The sequence below is a fragment of the Heterodontus francisci genome, chromosome 5 (assembly GCF_036365525.1).
Source record: "Heterodontus francisci isolate sHetFra1 chromosome 5, sHetFra1.hap1, whole genome shotgun sequence".
Taxonomy (NCBI): Eukaryota; Metazoa; Chordata; class Chondrichthyes; order Heterodontiformes; family Heterodontidae; genus Heterodontus; species Heterodontus francisci.
Genome location: NC_090375.1, coordinates 7,163,808 through 7,183,765, shown reverse-complemented (window position 1 = coordinate 7,183,765; position 19,958 = coordinate 7,163,808). Strand labels below are relative to the sequence as shown.

The following is a 19,958-nucleotide window of genomic DNA, read 5'->3' as shown; positions in this document are numbered from 1 at the left end:
ACAGGTTTGGAAATTGCTGTCAAAGGACAATTGGCAAGTTGCAAGTTTGTGAGCTTTTGGATAAGGGAGGAATATCGGCTAGGACACCAGGAGAACTCTGCATTCTGCCTCAGACAGTACCATAGGATCTTAAATACACAGCTGTGCTGCTGTTAAACATATTATTTAAAGCACAATGCCACTGACATGCGCAGCACTCACTCTGTACTGCCACGGTTATGCTGAAGTTCTGGTGTAACAGGCCAAACAATGCTGAGAGATTAGAAATAACAAACATGAACTAAACATTACTTCACCACAAAGGTGAACGTAAAAGCACTTAATCAATTTGCACAGAAACAACTCAACCCATGTTTTAATTCTCACCTGAGGGAGGAAACACACTCGGCTTTAATTTACTGCGTGCTAGGGATCAGTTTTATTTTCCACAGCACGCCACTGGGCTATGGTGAGAATCAGGACAACAACCGGAGATCAAACCTGGAACCTGGTCACTTCTGCTGACACCAACCAGGTCATGGCCAGGGTGGGATAAGAGAGGGAAAAGAAAGAGGGATAGCACAAAGAACAGAGAAGAGCAGCAGAGGAGAGGAAAAGTGCAATCCAGTTTATTTTCAAGTTACATCTCAAGTTCCTGCCCCACTCTGTAACACCAAATCACCATCTTGTGCTCAGTTACCTGGCAAGTGCCACTCGCATCCTCCAGCCACCACTAAAATCCTTCATCATCTTCCGCTGCATGGTTGGCGAAAACCCGAGACCATGTAAAATGCGTGACGCTCGCACCTCCGCCTTGTCCGCATCCAATTCCTCCAAACGTTCATAGATTTGTAGAAGCTTCTCACATTCAGCTGGGGCAAGGGAGAGAGAAATAAACAAACAGTTTAAGCCAGAAGGTAAAGTGCAGCCTGCTACACATAACATAACCTATGCAAGTCACTGTTCACAGCCACGGACTGAGCAGGTACAACCATTCTCCACATGTTGTGATGATAGCAGTCAGAGCTCAAACATGGCAGAGTGAAAGGCCACACAACATCTTGCATACTTCCACCACACTGATCTTTAACAAAGCTGCTTTAAGTGCAGCAGCAGTGCGAAGAAAGTGTGGCCCAACACATTGTCCTGCAATATAGTGTAACCAAGTGGGGAATCCTCAGGACAATCAACTGCTGTGAAAACGTGATGACAGCATAGAACCACAGAAAAGTTATGGCACAGATAGAGGCCATTCAGCCCATCGTGCCTGCACCGGCTTAAAAAAAAACTAGCTGCCCAATCTAATTCCACGTTCCAGCACCTGGTCCGTAGCCTTGCAGGTTACAGCACTTCAGGTGCAGGTCCAGGTACCTTTAAAATGAGTTGAGTGTTTGTGCCTCCACCAACGTCACTGTTCCCCAGTCACCTCACATTGGTCTCCTGTAGGCCTAGACGGTGTTCCCACGAACAACCCCATGTGTCAGCACGTCCCTGCTATGCATCACAATGCCGATGTACTAACCCAACCATTAAAAATATTTCACATGAAGGAGGTTGGCCCAATAGTGGATGGCCAGACCCAGAGAGAAAAGAGTCTCCAGTGTTAGCTGTCCCTGCCAATGCCAGTGTTACTGAAATTGAGTCTCACTTGCCAGCACTGGCTGGCCCTTGGTCGCATATCCAACATACTCAAAATCTGAAACCACTCAGAAGTCCAAAGCATATTGTACATCTGTGCCTGGCCATCACTGGTTCCCAACACATTTAGAATGTTCCCTCCCAAAGTGCTACAGTTTAGGAAGCAGAGATAGTCACACCAAGAGTTACAGTGCAACAGGCACATTGCGTCTACATGGGCAGCTCCCATTTAAAATGCAGACACAGGAATTTATAAATGGAAAGATTGACAAAACTGTGACAATGTAGAGTGAGATTCTGCAGACAAAGATTTTTTTTAAACACATGACACCCAGAGAAATGGCAGGTATTAAACAGTTAAAGTGACGCCACAGTTAACAGGAGCAGACTGACTCCTTTCCTCCACCCCCCACCCCTCAACAAACTGCCGAACACATCACAGCCTCCAGACTTGGATTAAATCACTGGCATTTTGATTTTTCCTCAGGCACCAAAGACCACGCACCAGAACCGATATAAAACTGAAAACAGAAACACAAGTGGATAGTTACAGTCTTCATGGGCCAGACGTTCTGCCTCTTTCTCCAGCTCAATACGTTCTTTGTCAACCTCAACCACACAATCGAGTGGCGTTTTATCACTGGGCGGCATCTCCCGTGTAAGATGGTAAATGTCAATGTGTTCTGGTATCGGCAACTCCCGGTGACCCAGAGCAGACAGCAGCATGGATTTACCTGAAGGGGAGATCAACATTAGCATCAATGAGGGTCAAGGACCAGTCCCTACCCCAACACAGTGTGGCCAATTTGCAGGCTCCCTTTCATTACAAGGAGTAAGAGATTAGTAGCAGAAATTCCACAAAAACATTACTTGGGCTTCATTCAATGGGAGCCCCAGTGTTTGTCATAGTTTAGATGGACAGGGATGTCCATAATGTCTGCAAGTTCCATCTCTTAGAACTTAGTACAATTCAGGAAATCTAACCATTACCCTTAAACGGTCTGGAAAAGTCCCTCTAAATCCCAGACTCATGGGCTGGAATGCCACACACCAGGTGTTCTAGTCACATGGTGCCGGTCTGTGCTGCCCACTTGGGACTCACTGTGCCCAAACTCGGAGTGGAGTCAGTGATAGACATTGGCCAACCAGCCAACGGCCCTCTCCCAAAGGTTGAGGGCACATTGCTGCAAGGATCTTCTGAACAGCCAAGCAGCAGATTCATCACATTCCTGCTATTTTTGAAAGGACTTCACAAAATATCCTCCCACAGCCAAGCAAGAAAAGCAAACATTAAACTTTGGGCAGTAGTGTCAACTCCCTAAATATTTCAGGGTTATAAACTAAGAGAACCCTTAGGTATCTTCCCTGCCTGCTGAGCATGTGCGACCTTACCAGTGCCGTTGAGACCAATCAGCCCGTAACGCCGGCCAGTATTCAGCTCCAGCTTGGTGTCACTCAGTAGCTCCTGACCATGGAATGTGAGTGACAGGTTAATGATGTGAACGTCCGTACTGTTGGGGTGCGAGGTCAGCACCCCTGTGACTGCTCGGGCTGCTGCTTTTTTCAGCTCAAAGTCATCCAGCTCATTGGTAATCTGTGCCAATCCTGTGGAAGGAGAAATCATGTCACAATACAGGGACACAGAGAAGAGACACTGAAGGACAGGTGAGAAAAATAGCAGAACTGGTATAAAGGATGCCAGTCAGTCTACTGGCTGCAAGGATCCCACAGGAGTTGAATTGTTGGTCAAATTAGTTCTTAGTGAACATATGATGCAACTGGAAGATTTCTGCTTTTTTAAAAAAATGACATCCTTGTAAATTATTACACCCTCTCCAGTGCCTCTATTTTTTTTCCCCACACAATATGGAGGCCAGAACTAAGCCAGCACTCCCAGTGAGCAGTCCTGTCCTCATCCCTGCATGTTGCAACTTTCATGATAGTTCTCCATCTTGATATCAGCCTTGTGAATGAGTAAGCGAGATTTAAAAATTGGCTTTAGCCAGCAAAGTCAGTCATTTACAGCATAAGAGGCCATTTGGCCCATCAAGTTCATGCTGGCTCTTTGCAGAGTAATCCAATCAGTTCCACTCCCCTACTCGATCCCCACAGCCCTCTCGCTTTCCTTCAAGTTTTGATCCAATTTCCTTTTGAAATTATTGATTGTCTCCGCTTCCGCCACCCTTGTGGGCAGTGAGTCCAGATCATTACCACTCGCGGCGTAAAATCATTGCCTCACATTATTTCAAGTTACATGTTTGAGATATTCTACATGTCTCATTCTAGTTATAAATAAAATAGATTAATTTTAAGACGATGCAATCTGGTATAAGCAAGAAGCACCTGGCAGCTGATCAGGACAAACATTTTCATACAGCCACTTTCACACCCTCAAAATCCTGAAGTGCTTTATCGTCAAGTAAGTACTTTGAAGTGTATTCACTGATGCAATGTCATTGAATACATAGCAAGATCCCATAAACAATAATACTGGTTGAGGGATAAATATTGGTATGAATACTGGGAGAATTTCCTGTTAATACTGCCATGTCATCCTTTACCCAAGAGGTGAAACAAGACCTCCGACAGGGCAGCACTCCCTCAGTACTGCCCTGGGAGTGTCAGTCTAGATTACATCTTCAAATCCCCTGAGCAGTGTTTCAATGTACAACCTTTTCTGACTCAGCGGTAACTGCTACCAACTGACCAGGCCAAGGCTGACATGCTGAAAATGGTAGTTATTAACCCTGAGCGCACTAAGGGCGGCACAGTGGCGCAGTGGTTAGCACCGCAGCCTCACAGCTCCAGGGACCCGGGTTCGATTCTGGGTACTGCCTGTGTGGAGTTTGCAAGTTCTCCCTGTGTCTGCGTGGGTTTTCTCCGGGTGCTCCGGTTTCCTCCCACAAGCCAAAAGACTTGCAGGTTGATAGGTAAATTGGCCATTATAAATTGTCACTAGTATAGGTAGGTGGTAGGGAAATATAGGGACAGGTGGGGATGTTTGGTAGGAATATGGGATTAGTGTAGGATTAGTATAAATGGGTGGTTGATGTTCGGCACAGACTCGGTGGGCCGAAGGGCCTGTTTCAGTGCTGTATCTCTAATCTAACTCAAACACAGCCAGTATTTCATCAGACTGGGTCATGCAAAGACTGGACAAGCATGCTGGGAGCAAGCCAAACGCTGATCCAAAACTGTCAATTTCACTCAACGGGCCACAGGAAGACTGGTGAGAGAAACTGGAAAACCATTGCAGTGATGTAGACAGCACCCTTCTGAGCTAGGGGCTGAAGTGGCCTGAGGGACAAGTGCAGCACAACTCTCGACAGCTACCCCATGCCATGCCCAATCACTGCAGCAACTGCTGCTGCCCACGCAGTCCATCGCCATTATACCACTTACTCTTCTCCCAACACAAAATTTAAAGTCGCTTAACTAGTCACAAAGGCAGTGAGCTTATCCAAAATGAATTGCCCTTCAAACTGGCAACACCAAAAAAAAAAAATCAGACTATTAAAAACAAACAGTTATTGGGCCTATGCAATGGTCAAAGCTTTTTTTAATGAATAGAGTTGGTACGTATCAGGAGCCTGGGCAGCTGGGTTTTAGATTCTTCACATGGGTGTGAAAGAGTCAGCTGGCCAGACTGCTGGTGGAACAAACTGTACGGCTGTCTCCAATAAAATAAAATCCTGCACAGCTTGATAGTTAGCTCCATTCACAAGGCTAGCAAGACTAAAAAAAAAAATGGAGAGGGAGAAATTAGTTGAGAGTAAACTAGCAAGAAATATAAAAACAGACAGTAAAAGCTTCCACAAATACATAAGAGTAGCTAGAGTAAGCATTGCTTCCTTAAAAGGGAGAGACTGGGGAATTAATAATGGGAAACAAGGAAATGGTAGAGATTTCAAACAAGTATTTTATATCTATTCACAGAACACAAAAAAAGCGTCCCAAGAATAGTAGAAAATCAAGAAACAAAAAGGAGAGAGGAACTTAAAACAATCACGAGAGAAAAATTACTAGGAACACTAATGGGACTAAAGACTGACAAGTCCCCTAGACTTGATGGCCTGCATCCTAGGGTCTTAAAAGAAGTGGCTGCAGTGATACAGGATGCATTGGTTGTAATGTTCAAAATTCCCTAGATTCTGGTAAGGCCCCAGCAGATTGGAGAGGAGAGACACAGAAAGCAGGAAACTATAGGCCTCTTAGCCCAACATGTCATTGTAAAAATGCTGGAATCCATTATTAAAGGAAGTAGTAGGACATTTAGAAAATCATAATGCAATCAGAAAGAGTCAACATGGTTTTATGAAACGGAAAACAGTGTTTAATAGATTTATTAGAATTCTTTGAGGATATTAACAGGTACAGCGGATAAAGAGGAACCAGTAGATATAGTGTGTATTCGGATTTCCAAAAGACATTTGATAAGATGCCACATAAAATGTTAAGAGCTCATGGTGTTGGGGGTAGTATATTAGGGTGGAAAGATGATTGGCTAACAGAGTCGGGATAAATGTGTCATTTTCAGGTTGGCACACTGTAACTAGTTAAGTGCCACAGGGACCAGTGCTGAGACCTCAACTATTTACAATCTGTATTAATGACAGGGATGGAGGGAGAGTACATTGTAGCCAAATTTGCAGACGATATAAAGATAGGTAGGAAAGCAAGTTGTGAGGAGGACATAGTTTCTGCAAAGAGATATAGATAGGGTAAGTGGGCAAAATTTTGGCACATGGAGTATAATGTGAGAAGTTGACAGGCTGTTCACTTTGGCGGAAAGAATAGAAAAGCAGAATTTTATTTCAAATGGAGAGAGAGAGACTGCAGAATGCTGCGGTAGAGGGATCTGGGTGTCCTTGTACATAAATCACAAATAGTGAGCATGCAGGTACAGCAAGTAATGAGGAAGGCAAATGGAATGTTGGTATTTATTACAAGGGGGATGGAGTACAAAAGTAGGGAAGTCTTGCTACAATGGTGAATGGCAATGGTTAGACCACACCTAGAGTACTGGGTACAACTTTGGTCTCCTTACTCAAGGAAGGATATACTTGCATTGGAAGCAATTCAGAGAACACGAGACGACAAGAAATAGGAGAAGTAGACCACATGGCCCATCGAGTCTGCTCCGCCATTCAATACGATCATGGCTGATCTTCGGTTTTGATTCCACTTTCCTGCCCGCTCCCCATATCCCTTTATTCCCTGTGAGACCAAAAATCAATCTATCGATCTATCTCCAGCCTTAAATGTATTCAATGATGGAGTATCCACAACCCTCTGGGGTAGAGAATTCCAAAGATTCACAACCCAAGTGTAATTTCTTACCTCAGTCCTGAATGATTGGCCCCTTATCTTGAAACTGTGTGCCCCATTCCAGATTCCCCAACCAGTGGAAACAATCTCAGCTTCTACTCCATCAAGCCCTTTTAGATGCTTCACTAGGTTGATTTTTGGGATGATGGGGTTGTCTTATGAGGAAAGGTTGAGCAGGTTGGGCCTATACTCATTTGAGTTTAGAAGAATGAGAGGTGATCTTATTAAAACATACAAGATCCTGAGGGAGCTTGACAGAGTAGATGCAGAGAATCTAGAACTAGGGGACATAGTTTCAAAATAAGAGGTCTCCCTTTTAAGATGGAGATGAGGAGGAATTTCTTCTCACAAGATCTTTGGAATTCTCTACCCCAGAGAGCAGCGGAGTCTGGATCATTGAATATATTCAAGGCTGAGTTAGACAGATTTTTGATCTACAAGGCAGTCAAGGGTTATCGAGGGGGGCCAGGCAGGAAAGTTGAGTTAAGGCCACAATTAGATCAGCCATGATCTTATAGAATGGCAGAGCATATGATGGGTCGAATGACCTACGCCTGCTCCCATTTTTTAAATGATCTTATGACGTGAAACTCAAAAGCTCACAGTGACCCCCAAGTGGAAACATACACCAGGGCACAAACGGCAGCTGGAGTCACTGTGGCGCATCCACAAGGTGGAGGACTATGTGGATGGCACGTTTCAGGAAGTAGTCAAGCTGGTGCCGAGGCAAGCAGAGTCAGGGGTGACTGCCGGACGGACAAGGAAGTCAGGGCAGGTAGTGCAGGAGTCCCCAGAGGACATCCCACTTTCTAACCGGTATTCAGTTCTGGGTACTGATGGGAAAGAGGGTTCCTCTGGAGAATGCACCAGGAGTCATAACCAGAATATCACTGGTGACTCAGATGTGCTGGGATGGAAAAAAAGGGCAATAGTGGTAGGGGATTCTGTGGTGAGAGGAACAGACAGGCGTTTCTGTGGTCGTAGACGTGATTGCAGGATGATATGTTGCCTCCCTGGTGCAAGGGTCATGGATATCACTGAGCGGGTACAGAGTATTCTGGAAGGTGAGGGTGCACAGCCGGAGGTCGTGGTCCACGTTGGTACCAATGACATACGTAGAAAGAGGGATGAGGTACTGCATAAAGAATTTAGGGAGCTAGGCAGATTAAAAAGTAGGACCTCAAAGGCTGTAATCTCTGGGTTTCTTCCGGTGCCACGAGCTAGTGAGTATATGAATAGGAGGTTAGAGCAGATGAATGCATGGCTGAAGAGATGGTGCAGGAGGGAGGGCTTTAGTTTCCTGGATCACTGGGTCTGTTTCTGGAGCAGGTGGGATCTGTACAAGACGGACGGGTTGCACCTGAACTGGAACGAGACCAACATCCTTGCTGGGAGGTTTGCTCATGCTGTTGAGGGGTTTAAACTAATTTGGCAGGGGAATAGGATACAGAGCGGAAGCACAGTAAGGAATGATGTATATTCAAATTTAGAAGAGAAACAAAGTCAGTCTGGAGGGCAGAGTATATGTCGACCTGTTAAGGCTCAAACAAATAATGCAAGGCTGGATTGTATCTATTTTAATGCAAGAGGTCTTACTACTAAGACAGATGAATTGAGGGTGTTCATTAACACATGTGAATATGATATTAATTGCTATCACTGAGACATGGTTGTGAGAAGGGCAGGACTGGCAGCTTAATATCCCAGGGTATAGAATTTTCAGACGTGATAGGGGAGGGGGTAAGAGAGGAGGAGACACTGCACTGTTGATTAAGGAGTCAATTACTGCAGTAAGGAGGGATGATATCTTAGAAGGTTCCTCTAATGAGGCCATTCACTTGGCTGGGAGTGTACTACAGGCCTCCAAACAAACAAAGTCAGGCAGTGATAGAGGAGCAGGTATGTAGATTCAAAAATAAGAGGGTAATAATAGTAGGGGATAGCATTAGTGCAAAAAGCTTAAAAGGGGGCGGAATTCTTCAAGTGCATTCAGGAGTGCTTTTTGAGCCAGCATGTAGAGAGCCCTACGAGGAGGAGCGGTACTGGACTTAATCCCAGGGAATGAAGCCGGACAAGTGGCAGAAGTGGCAGTGGGAGAGCATTTCGGGGATAGTGACCATAACATTTAAGGTAGTTATGGAAAAGGACATAGAGGGATCAGAAATAAAAGGTACTGAATTGTGGGGGGGGCAATTTCAAAATGATTAAACAGGATCTGGCCAAAGTGGACTGGGAGCAGCTACTTGTAGGAAAGTCTACATCAGACCAGTGGGAGTCAATCAGAAAGGAAATAGTGATCGGCAACAGGAGACAGAGTAGCAGTAGAAGGGAGTTTCTCAAAATGGAGACGTGTGACCAGTGGTGTTCCACAGGGATCCGTGCTGGGACCACTGTTGTTTGTGATATACATTAATGATTTGGAGGAAAGTATAGGTGGACTGATTAGCAAGTTTGCAGACGACACTAAGATTGGTGGAGTAGCAGATAGTGAAGGGGACTGTCAGAGAATACAGCAGAATATAGATAGATTGGAGAGTTGGGCAGAGAAATGGCAGATGGAGTTCAATCAGGGCAAATGCGAGGTGATGCATTTTGGAAGATCCAATTCAAGAGTGAACTATACAGTAAATGGAAAAGTCCTGGGGAAAATTGATGTACAGAGAGATTTGGGTGTTCAGGTCCACTGTTCCCTGAAGGTGGCAACGCAGGTCAATAGAGTGGTCAAGAAGGCATACGGCATGCTTTCCTTCATCGGACGGGGTATTGAGTACAAGAGTTGGCAGGTCATGTTACAGTTGTATAGGACTTTGGTTCGGCCACATTTGGAATACTGCGTGCAGTTCTGGTCGCCACATTACCAAAAGGATGTGGATGCTTTGGAGAGGGTGCAGAGGAGGTTCACCAGGATGTTGCCTGGTATGGAGGGCGCTAGCTATGAAGAGAGGTTGAGTAGATTAGGATTATTTTCATTAGAAAGACGGAGGTTGACGGGGGACCTGATTGAGGTGTACAAAATCATGAGAGGTATAGACAGGGTGGATAGCAAGAGGCTTTTTCCCCCAGAGTGGGGGATTCAATTACAAGATGACACGAGTTCAAAGTGAAAGGGGAAAAGTTTAGGGGGGATATGCGTGGAAAGTTCTTTACGCAGAGGGTGGTGGGTGCCTGGAACGCGTTGCCAGCGGAGGTGGTAGATGCGGGCACAATGGCGTCTTTTAAGATGTATCTAGACAGATACATGAATGGGCAGGAAGAAAAGAGATACAGACCCTTAGAAAATAGGCGACATGTTTAGATAGAGGATCTGGATCGGCGCAGGCTTGGAGGGCCGAAGGGCCTGTTCCTGTGCTGTAGTTTTCTTTGTTCAGGTCCAACATATTCCTGTCAAGGTGAAGGATAGGACTAACATATCAAGGGAACCCTGGATGTCAAGGGATAGAGGATTGGATAAGGAAAAAAAAAAGGAGGCTTATGACAGATTCAGAGCACTGAAAACAGCAGAGCCCCTGGAAGAGTATAGAAAGTGTAGGGGAGTACTTAAAGTAATTAGGAGAGTGAAGAGGGGACATGAAAAATCATTGGCAGACAAGATAAAGGAAGATCCCATGGCGTTTTATAAGTATGTTGAAGGAAAGAGGATAACCAGGGAAAAAGTGGGGCCCATTAGGGATCAAAGAGGTAATGTGTGTGTGGAGCCGGAGGACACAGGTGAGGTTTTGAATGATTACTTTTCATCTGTGTTCACTGTGGAGAGGGACGATGTAGGTGTGGTGTTCAGGGAGGGGGACTGTGATATACTTGATCAAATTAGCATTGAAAAAGGAAGAAGTATTAGCGGGCTTAAAGGTGGATAAATCCCCAGGCCCAGATGAGATGTATGCCAGGCTGCTATGTGAGGCAAAGGAGGAGCTAGCAGGGGCTTGACACAAATTTCCAAATCCTCTCTGGCCACAGGAAAGGTACCAGAGGACAGCAAATGTGGTACCATTATTCAAGAAGGGTAGCAGGGATAAACCAGGTAATTACAGGCTGGTGAGTCCAACATCAGCGGTTGGGAAATTATCGGAAAAATTCTGAGGGACAGGATTAATCTCCACTTGGAGAGGCAGGGATTAATCAGGGATAGTCAGCATGGCTTTGTCAGGGGGAGATCATGTTTAACTAACTTGATTGCATTTTTTTTGAGGTGACTAGATGTGTAGATGAGGGTAAAGCAGTTGATGTAGTCTAAATGGACTTCAGTAAGGCTTTTGATAAGGTCCCGCATGGGAGATTGGTTAAGAAGGTAAGAGTCCATGAGATCCAGGGCAATTTGGATCCAAAATTGGCTTAGTGGCAAGAGGCGAAGGGTGATGGTCAAGGGTTGCTTTTGCCAATGGAGGACTGTGACCAGTGGCGTACCACAGGGATCGGTGCTGGGACCCTTGCTGTTTGTAGTGTACATCAATGATTTAGATGTGAGTATAGTAGACTTAGCAGTTGGCAGGAAAAAAAGACAGAAGCGCAAGGGGAGAGCCAACTGCGAAACATCTCTGACAACCAATTTTATCTGCAGCACCTGTGGAAGAGTCTGTTACTCTAGTATTGGCCTTTATAGCCACTCCAGGCGCTGCTTCACAAACCACTGACCACCTCCGGGCACTTACCCATTGTCCCCTGAGACAAGGAGGCCAAAGATAGTAGGTATGATCAGTAAGTTCGCAGACGACAAAAATTGGTGGTGTCGTAAATAGTGAGGAGTAAAGCCTTAGATTACAGAGCGATATAGATGGGCAGAGCAGTGGCAGATGGAGTTTAATCCTGAGAAGTGTGAGGTAATGCACTTTGGTAGGGCTAACAAGGCAAGAGAATATACAATGGATGTTAGGATCCTAGGGAGTGCAGAGGGTCAGAGGGACCTTGGGATGCTTGTCCATAGATCACTGAAGGCAGGTGTAGAAGGTGGTTCGGAAGGGATACTTGCCTTTATTAGTCAAGGCAGAGAATGTAAGAGCAGGGAAGTTATGATAGAGCTGTATAAAACACAAGTTAGGCCACAGCTGGAGTACTGTGTACAGTTCTGGTCACCGCACCATAGGAAGGATGTGATTGCACTGGAGAGGGTGCAGAGGAGATTCACCAGGATATTGCCTGGGCTGGAGCATTGCAGTTATGAAGAGAGACTGGATAGGATAGGGTTGTTTTTCTTGGAGCGGAGAAGACAGACGGGGGACATGATTGAAGTATACCAAATTATGAGGGGCATCGGTAGGATAGATAGGAAGAGACTTTTTCCCTTAGCGGAGAGGTCAGTAACCAGGGGCCATAGATTTAAGGTAAGGGGCAGGAGGTTTAGAGGGGATTTGAAGAAAAATCTTTCCACCCAGAGGGTGGTTGGAATCTGGAACACACTGCCTGGAGGGGTGTTAGAGGCAGGAACCCTCAAGTATTTAGATGAGCACTTGAAACGCCATAGCATACAAGGCTACAGGCCAAGTGCTGGAAAAAGCGATTGGATTGTATGGGTGCTTGATGGTCGGTGCAGGTGCATTGGACCGAAGGGCCTGTTCCTGTGCTGTAAACTCTATGTGTCTATGATCTTATTGAATGGCGGAGCAGGCTCGAGGGGCCAAGTGGCCTACTCCTGCTCCTAACTCATATGTTCGTATTAAATGCACCTCACAACAGAGCCTTACCTCAAGGCAAGATCAGCAGGTGAAGGAAGACATTATGCTGAACTTGGATCATCCAATCAGGAAAGCTCTGCACTCTCCGCACTGCAGGACCTAGTTTCAATGATCCCATAGTTCTCGCTTCCAGAACTCCAGCTGGGGACTGCTCCCCTGCGATGCACTTCCTGACCATCAGTTCCAAACTTATCTTCTACAGATTTGAACTTTATCCTACTCTCAGTTCAAATGTTAAGATTTACCTCTTACAGTCACTTAACTATTAAGTGACACCTCTTCTCAGGTACTCAACTTGTGAAATCAGTTTTTTGTACTTGAACCACAGAACTCTCTCACAATGCACAGAGAACAGGCCAACACTGGTCTCAACTGGTGCAGGGGACACTGGTAAAGAATCCCTTCATAGAGAGGGATGCTAGGCATTTCCCCAATTGAAGTCCATACCTGCATCATAAACAGAAGAGCCATTCATCTGCAGCCTTTCAGAATTCTGCAGGTCGTCTGTGCCAAGGTCACCATTTTCCTCAGAGCCGTCTATGGCCTTGGGCTTACGTTGACGAGCTTTTGCAGCTTCCTTCTTCTTGGCTGCCTTCTTTTTGGCCAGGTCTGAAGGCATGGCTGTTGGCTCGTTTGCGTTAGTGGAAGTAGAACCTGTGAAAACATAAAGCACTTCTATTAAAGGAAGGAATTTGATTTTTAATCTCTGGTCTTGCACACAATATCAGACCAGTGTTTCACGAGAGCAATTACCGTACAATGCCCCACTCTAACCACAACAGCAGCAATCAGGCTCCTGTGTAAACCAGAGACTCCAAATGCAGACGCGGAGCCAGCAACATACACAGAATTAGACAGAAATTACACAGAAACAAGCCGCACTTGCAAACATGTTTGAAGCTGAACTGTAGCATCCCATTTTACCAAGCCGAGTTTCCAGCTCCAGGTCCTCTGCATCACCAAAACCACCTATTACATCCTCCCTAATATCAGTGTCTGCCCTTGCCTCAACTCAGCTGCTGCTGAAACCCTGATCCATATCTTGCTTAGCTTCAGACTCAACTATTCCAAAAGTCCCCTTGCCAGACTCCCAATACCTTCAACTTCAGCTCATGCAAAAGTCTGCTTCCTAATTCACACCAAGTCCCTGCCACTCACCCAAGTGCCGTGCTTACTGACCTATAATAGCTCCATGCTCAGAATTTAAAATTCACCTCCTCACCCCCATAACTTAGATAGACTCAAAGCCATTGCGGCACAGGAGGCCATTCAGTCCATCAAGTCCATGCCAACACTCTGCACAGCAAACCAGTCAGTCCCATTCCCCCTCTAACCCAGCAAGGTTTATTGCCTCCTGAAATGATTCCTCATCTGCGCTTCCAGCGCCCTTGAAGGCAGAGTGTTCCAGATCATTACCACTTGCTGCATAAAAACGTTTTTCTTCACATCCCCCCTGCAGCTCTTCGCTAAAACCTTCAATTTGTATCCTAGTCCTTGTACCAGCAGCTACTAGAAACAGCTTTTCCTTATCTAATTTACTAAACCTGTCATATCTTGTACACCTTTATCAAATCCCCTCTCAACCTCCTTTGCTCCAAAGAAAACAACCCCAGCTTCTCCAACCTAACCTTGTAGGTAAAACCCCTCATTCCTGGAACCATTCCAGTAAATTTCCTCCGCACCCTCTCAAGTAGAGGGTGGAAGGCTAGGAACAGACTAATCCCTTGAGGAATATAAAGACAGTAGGAAGGAACTTAAGCAAGGAGTTAGGAGGGTTAAAACGGGTTATGAGAAGTCATTGGCAAACAGAATTAAGGAAAATCCCAAGGCTTTTTATACGTATATAAAGAGCAAGAGGGTAACCAGGGAAAGGGTTGGCCCACTCAAGGACAGAGAAGGGAATCTATGTGTGGAGCTAGAGGAAATGGGCGAAGTACTAAATGAGTACTTTGCATCAGTATTCACCAAGGAGAAGGACTTAGATTAGATTAGAGATACAGCACTGAAACAGGCCCTTTGGCCCACCGAGTCTGTGCCGAACATCAACCACCCATTTATACTAATCCCATATTCCTACCAAACATCCCCACCTGTCCCTATATTTCCCTACCACCTACCTACCTACACTAGTGACGATTTATAATGGCCAATTTACCTATCAACCTGCAAGTCTTTTGGCTTGTGGGAGGAAACCGGAGCACCCGGAGAAAACCCACGGAGACACAGGGAGAACTTGCAAACTCCACACAGGCAGTACCTGGAATCGAACCCGGGTCCCTGGAGCTGTGAGGCTGCGGTGCTAACCACTGCGCCACTGTGGATGATGAGCCTAGGGAAGGGAGTGTAGATAGTCTCAGTCATCTCATTATCAAAAAGGAGGTGGTGTTGGGTGTCTTGCAAAGCATTAAGGTCGATAAGTCCCCAGGGCCTGATGGGATCTACCCCAGAATACTGAGGGAGGCAAGGGAAGAAATTGCTGGGGCCTTGACAGAAATCTTTGCATCCTCATTGGCTACAGGTGAGGCCCCAGAGGACTGGAGAATAGCCAACGTTGTTCCTTTGTTTAAGAAGGGTAGCAAGGATAATCCAGGAAATTATAGGCCGGTGAGCCTTACGTCAGTGGTAGGGAAATTATTAGAGAGGATTCTTCGGGACAGGATTTACTCCCATTTGGAAACAAACGGAATTATTAGCGAGAGGCAGCAAGATTTTGTGAAGTGGAGGTCGTGTCTCACTAATTTGATTGAGTTTTTTGAGGAAGTGACGAAGATGATTGATGAAGGAAGGGCAGTGGATGTTATCTATATGGACTGCAGTAAAGCCTTTGACAAGGTCCCTCATGGCAGACTGATACAAAAGGCGAAGTCACATGGGATCAGAGGGAAGCTGGCAAGATGGATACAGAACTGGCTCGGTCATAGAAGACAGAGGGTAGCAATGGAAGGGTGCTTTTCTGAATGGAGGGCTGTGACTAGTGGTGTTCCGCAGGGATCAGTGCTGGGACCTTTGCTCTTTGTAGTATATATAAATGATTTGGAGGAAAATGTAGCTGGTCTGATTAGTAAGTTTGTGGACGACAAAGGTTGGTGGAGTTGCGGATAATGATGAGGATTGTCAGAGGATACAGCAGGATATAGATCGGATGGAGACTTGGGCAGAGAAATGGCAGATGGAGTTTAATCCGGACAAATGTGAGGTAATGCATTTTGGAAGGTCTAAAGCAGGTGGGAGGCATACAGTAAATGGCAGAATCCTTAGGAGTATTGACAGGCAGAGAGATCTGGGCGTACAGGTCCACAGGTCACTGAAAGTGGCAACGCAGGTGGATAAGGTAGTCAAGGCGGCATACGGCATGCTTGCCTTCATCGGTCAGGGCATAGAGTATAAAAATAGGCAAGTCATGCTGCAGCTGTACAGAACTTTAGTTAGGCCACACTTACAATATTGCGTGCAATTCTGGTCGCCACACTATCAGAAGGACGTGGAGGCTTTGGAGAGGGTACAGAAGAGGTTTACCAGGATGTTGCCTGGTTTGGAGGGCATTAGCTATGAGGAGAGGTTGGAAAAACTCGGATTGTTTTCACTGGAACGACGGAGGTGGAGGGACGACATGATAGAGGTTTACAAAGTTGTAAGTGGCATGGACAGAGTGGATAGTCAGAAGCTTTTTCCCAGGGTGGAAGAGTCAGTTACTAGGGGACATAGGTTTAAGGAGAGAGGGGCAAAGTTTAGAGGAGATGTACGAGGCAAGTTCTTTACAGAGGGTGGTGAGTGCCTGGAACTTGTTTCCGGGGGAGGTGGTGGAAGCAGGTACCATAGAGACGTTTCAGAGGCATCTTGACAAATACATGAATAGGATGGGAATAGAGGGATACGGACCCCGGAAGTGCAGAAGGTTTTAGTTTAGGCAGGCATCCAGATCGGCGCAGGCTTGGAGGGCCGAATGGCCCATTCCTGTGCTGTACCGTTCTTTGTTCCAGAGGCCTGCTACCCGACCCGAACCAGACGACATGTCGGGTCAGGCCAATCTTCCAGGGCCGGCTTTCGGGCTCAGGCCGGGCTGGACACACATTAAGTGCTCTGCTGGTTAGCATTAAAAATGAAAAAAAAAAAATCTGAGCTGGGAGTCAGCAACAAAACTGAGTCTGCGCAGTGAGCGAGTAATGTCACGATGACGTCTCGCGCATCCGCTGAAGCTTCTTGACAGTTCGATGTCAGGAAGTTAAGTGAAGGGATGATCGGATCGGGCTCGGACCTGCTGTGGTTCGGTCGGGTTCTTTTTCCCGACCTAAAGCAGGCTCGACTCAAGAACCCTCGCATCCTTCCTGAAGTGAGACGACTAGAATTGGGCACAATATTCCAGTGTGGCCTAACCAGAGCTTTATAAAAGGTTCAACAGAACTTGGCTGCCTCTATTTATGTAGGGGAGATGGTGGCATAGTGGTACTGTCACTGGACTAGTAACCCAGAGGTTCAGGTTATTGCTCTGTGGACATGGGTTCGTATTGCACCACAGCAGAAAGTGGAATTTGAATTCAATTAATAAATTTGGAATTAAAAGACAGGGGAATGGAACTGAGGGAGTTGCTCTTTCAGAGAGCCGCTGCAGACACGATGGGCCAAATGGCCTCCTTCTGCACTGTAACGATTCTGTGATAGGGAAGGAAATCTGCTGTCCTTACCTGGTCTGGTCTACATGTGACACCAGGCCCAAAGCAATGTGTTTGACTCCTAAATGCCCTCTGAAATGGCCTAGCAAGCCGCTCAGTTGTATCTAACTGCTACCAAGTCAATAAGGAATGAAACCGGACAGACCACCATCCTAGGCACCGGGAACGACAATATGCAAACCCAGTCCTGTCAACCCTGCAAAGTCCTCCTTACTAACATCTGGGGGCTTGTGCCAAAGTTGGGAGAGCTGTCCCACAGACTAGTCAAACAACAGCCTGACAGTCATACTCACGGTATCATACCTTACAATGTCCCAGACACTGCCATCACTATCCCCGGGTATGTCCTGTCCCACCGGCAGGACAGACCCAGCAGAGATGGCAGCACAGTAGTTACACAGTTGGGAGGGAGTTGCCCTGGGAGTGCTCAACATCGAATTCGGACCCCATGCAGTTTCATGGCATCAGGTCAAACATGGACAAGGAAGTCTCCTGCTGATTACCACCTACTGCACCCCTCCTCACCCCCCACAGCTGATGAATCAGTACTCCATGTAGAACAGCACTTGGAGGAAGAACTGAGGGTGGCAAAGGCGCAGAATGTACTCTGGGTGGGGGATTTCAATGTTCATCACCAAGAGTGGCCCGGTAGCACCATTACTGACTGATTCCTAAAGGACATAGCTGATTGACTGGGTCTGCGGCAGCTGGAGATGGAAAAACATACTTGACCTCGTTCTCACCAATCTGCCCAGTCACAGACGCATCTGTCCATGATAGTATTGGTAGGAGTGACCACCGCACAGTCCAAGTGGAGACGAAGTCCCATCTTCACATTAAGGATACCCTCCATCGTGTTTTGTGGCACTACCACTGTGCTAAATAGGATAGATTTTGAACAGATCTAGCAATGCAAAACTGGGCATCCATGAGGCGCTGTGGGACATCAGCAGCAAACTTGTATTCAACCACAAACTGTAAGCTCAAGGCCCGGCATATCCCCCACTCTACCATTACCATCAAGCCAGGAGACCAACCCTGGTTCAATGAAGAGTGCAGGAGGGCATGTCAGGAGCAGCACCAGGCAGACCTCAAAATGAGGTGTCAACCTGGTGAAGCTACAACCCGGGACTACGTTTGTGCCAAACAGCATAGGCAACATGTGATAGACAGAACTAAGCGATCCCATAACCAACAGATCAGATCTAAGCTCTGCAGTCCTGCCACATCCAGTCGTAAATGGTGGTGGACAATTAAACAACTAACTGGAGGAGGCAGCTCCGCAAATATCCCCATCCTCAATGATGGGGGGAGTCCAGCACACCAGTCCAAAAGATAAGGCTGAAGCATTTGCAACAATCTTCAACCCGAAATGCCAAGTGGATGATCCATCCCGGCCTTCTCCTGAGGTCCCCAGCATCACAGATGCCAGTCTTCAGCCAATTTGATTCACTCCACGTGATAGCAAGCAACAACTGAAGCCACTGGATACTGCAAAGGCTATGGGCCCTGACAATATTCCGGCAATAGTACTGAAGACCTGTGCTCCAGAACTTGCCACGCCCGTAGCCAAGCTGCTCCAGTACAGCTACAACACTGGCATCTACCCAGCAATGTGGAACATTACCCAGGTATGTTGTGTGCACAAAAAGCAGGACAAGTCCAACCCAGCCAATTACTGTCTCAGTCTACTTTCAATCTCTAAAGTGATGGGAGGTATAATCAACAGTGCTATCAAGCGGCACTTGCTTCGCAATAACCTGCTCAGTGTCACTCAGTTTGGGTTCCGCCAGGGCCACTCAGCTCCTGACCTGATTACAGCCTTGGTTCAAACATGGAATAAAGTGCTGAACTCAAGAGGTGAGGTGAGAGTTTTTATTAGTTCGTGAGATGTGGGCATCACTGGCTAGGCCAGCATTTATTGCCCATCCCCAATAGCCCTTGAACTGTATGGCTTGCTAGGCCATTTGAGAGAGCATTTTAAGAGTCAACCACATTGCTGTGGGTCTGGAGTCACATGTAGGCCAGACCAGGTAAAGGACAGCAGATTTCCTTCACTAAAGGAAGGAAATTAGTGAACCAGATTGGTTTTTACAACAATCGACAATGGTTTCATGGTCACCATTAGGCTAGCTTTTTAATCCCAGATTAATTGAATTCAAATTTCATCACCTGCTGTAGTGGGATTCGAACCCATGCTCCCAGATCTGGGTCTCTGGATTATTAGTCCAATGACATTACCACTACACCACCACCTCCCCTTGACTGCCCTTCGCATCAAGGGACCGAATATGGCATCAAGGAGCCCTCACAAAACTGAGGTCAATGGGATTCGGGGAAAGCTCTTCGCTGGTTGGAGTCATACCTAGCACAAAGGAAGATGGTTGTGGTTGTTGGAGGTCAATCATCTGAGCTCCAGGACACCACTGCAGGAGTTCCTCAGGGTAGTGTCCTAGGCCCAACCATCTTCAGCTGCTTCATCAACGACCTTCCTTCAATCATGAGGTCAGAAGTGGGGATGTTCGCTGATGATTGCACAATGTTCAGCACCATTCGCGACTCCTCAGATACTGAAGCAGTCGGCGTAGAAATGCAGCAAGACCTGGACAATATCCAAGCTTGGGCTGATAAGTGGCAAGTAACATTCGTGCCATACAAGTGCCAGGCAATGACCATC

The 19,958-nt window shown here is 46.4% G+C and overlaps 1 protein-coding gene across 2 annotated transcripts in view; it reads right to left on the bottom strand.

Annotated features, from left to right (window-relative positions):
* Window positions 1–19,958, bottom strand: part of abcf2a (ATP-binding cassette, sub-family F (GCN20), member 2a) — a 110,704-nt gene that overhangs the window by 60,173 nt on the left and 30,573 nt on the right. For both annotated transcript variants that reach the window (XM_068031064.1, XM_068031065.1), the window contains exons 2-5: window positions 13,059–13,265; window positions 3,010–3,222; window positions 2,169–2,351; window positions 680–851 (exon numbers count right to left, since the gene is read on the bottom strand). In XM_068031064.1, coding sequence (XP_067887165.1) covers window positions 680–851; window positions 2,169–2,351; window positions 3,010–3,222; window positions 13,059–13,230 — 740 coding nt within the window. In that variant the 5' untranslated portion in view covers window positions 13,231–13,265. The remainder of the gene's footprint in view (window positions 1–679; window positions 852–2,168; window positions 2,352–3,009; window positions 3,223–13,058; window positions 13,266–19,958) is intronic.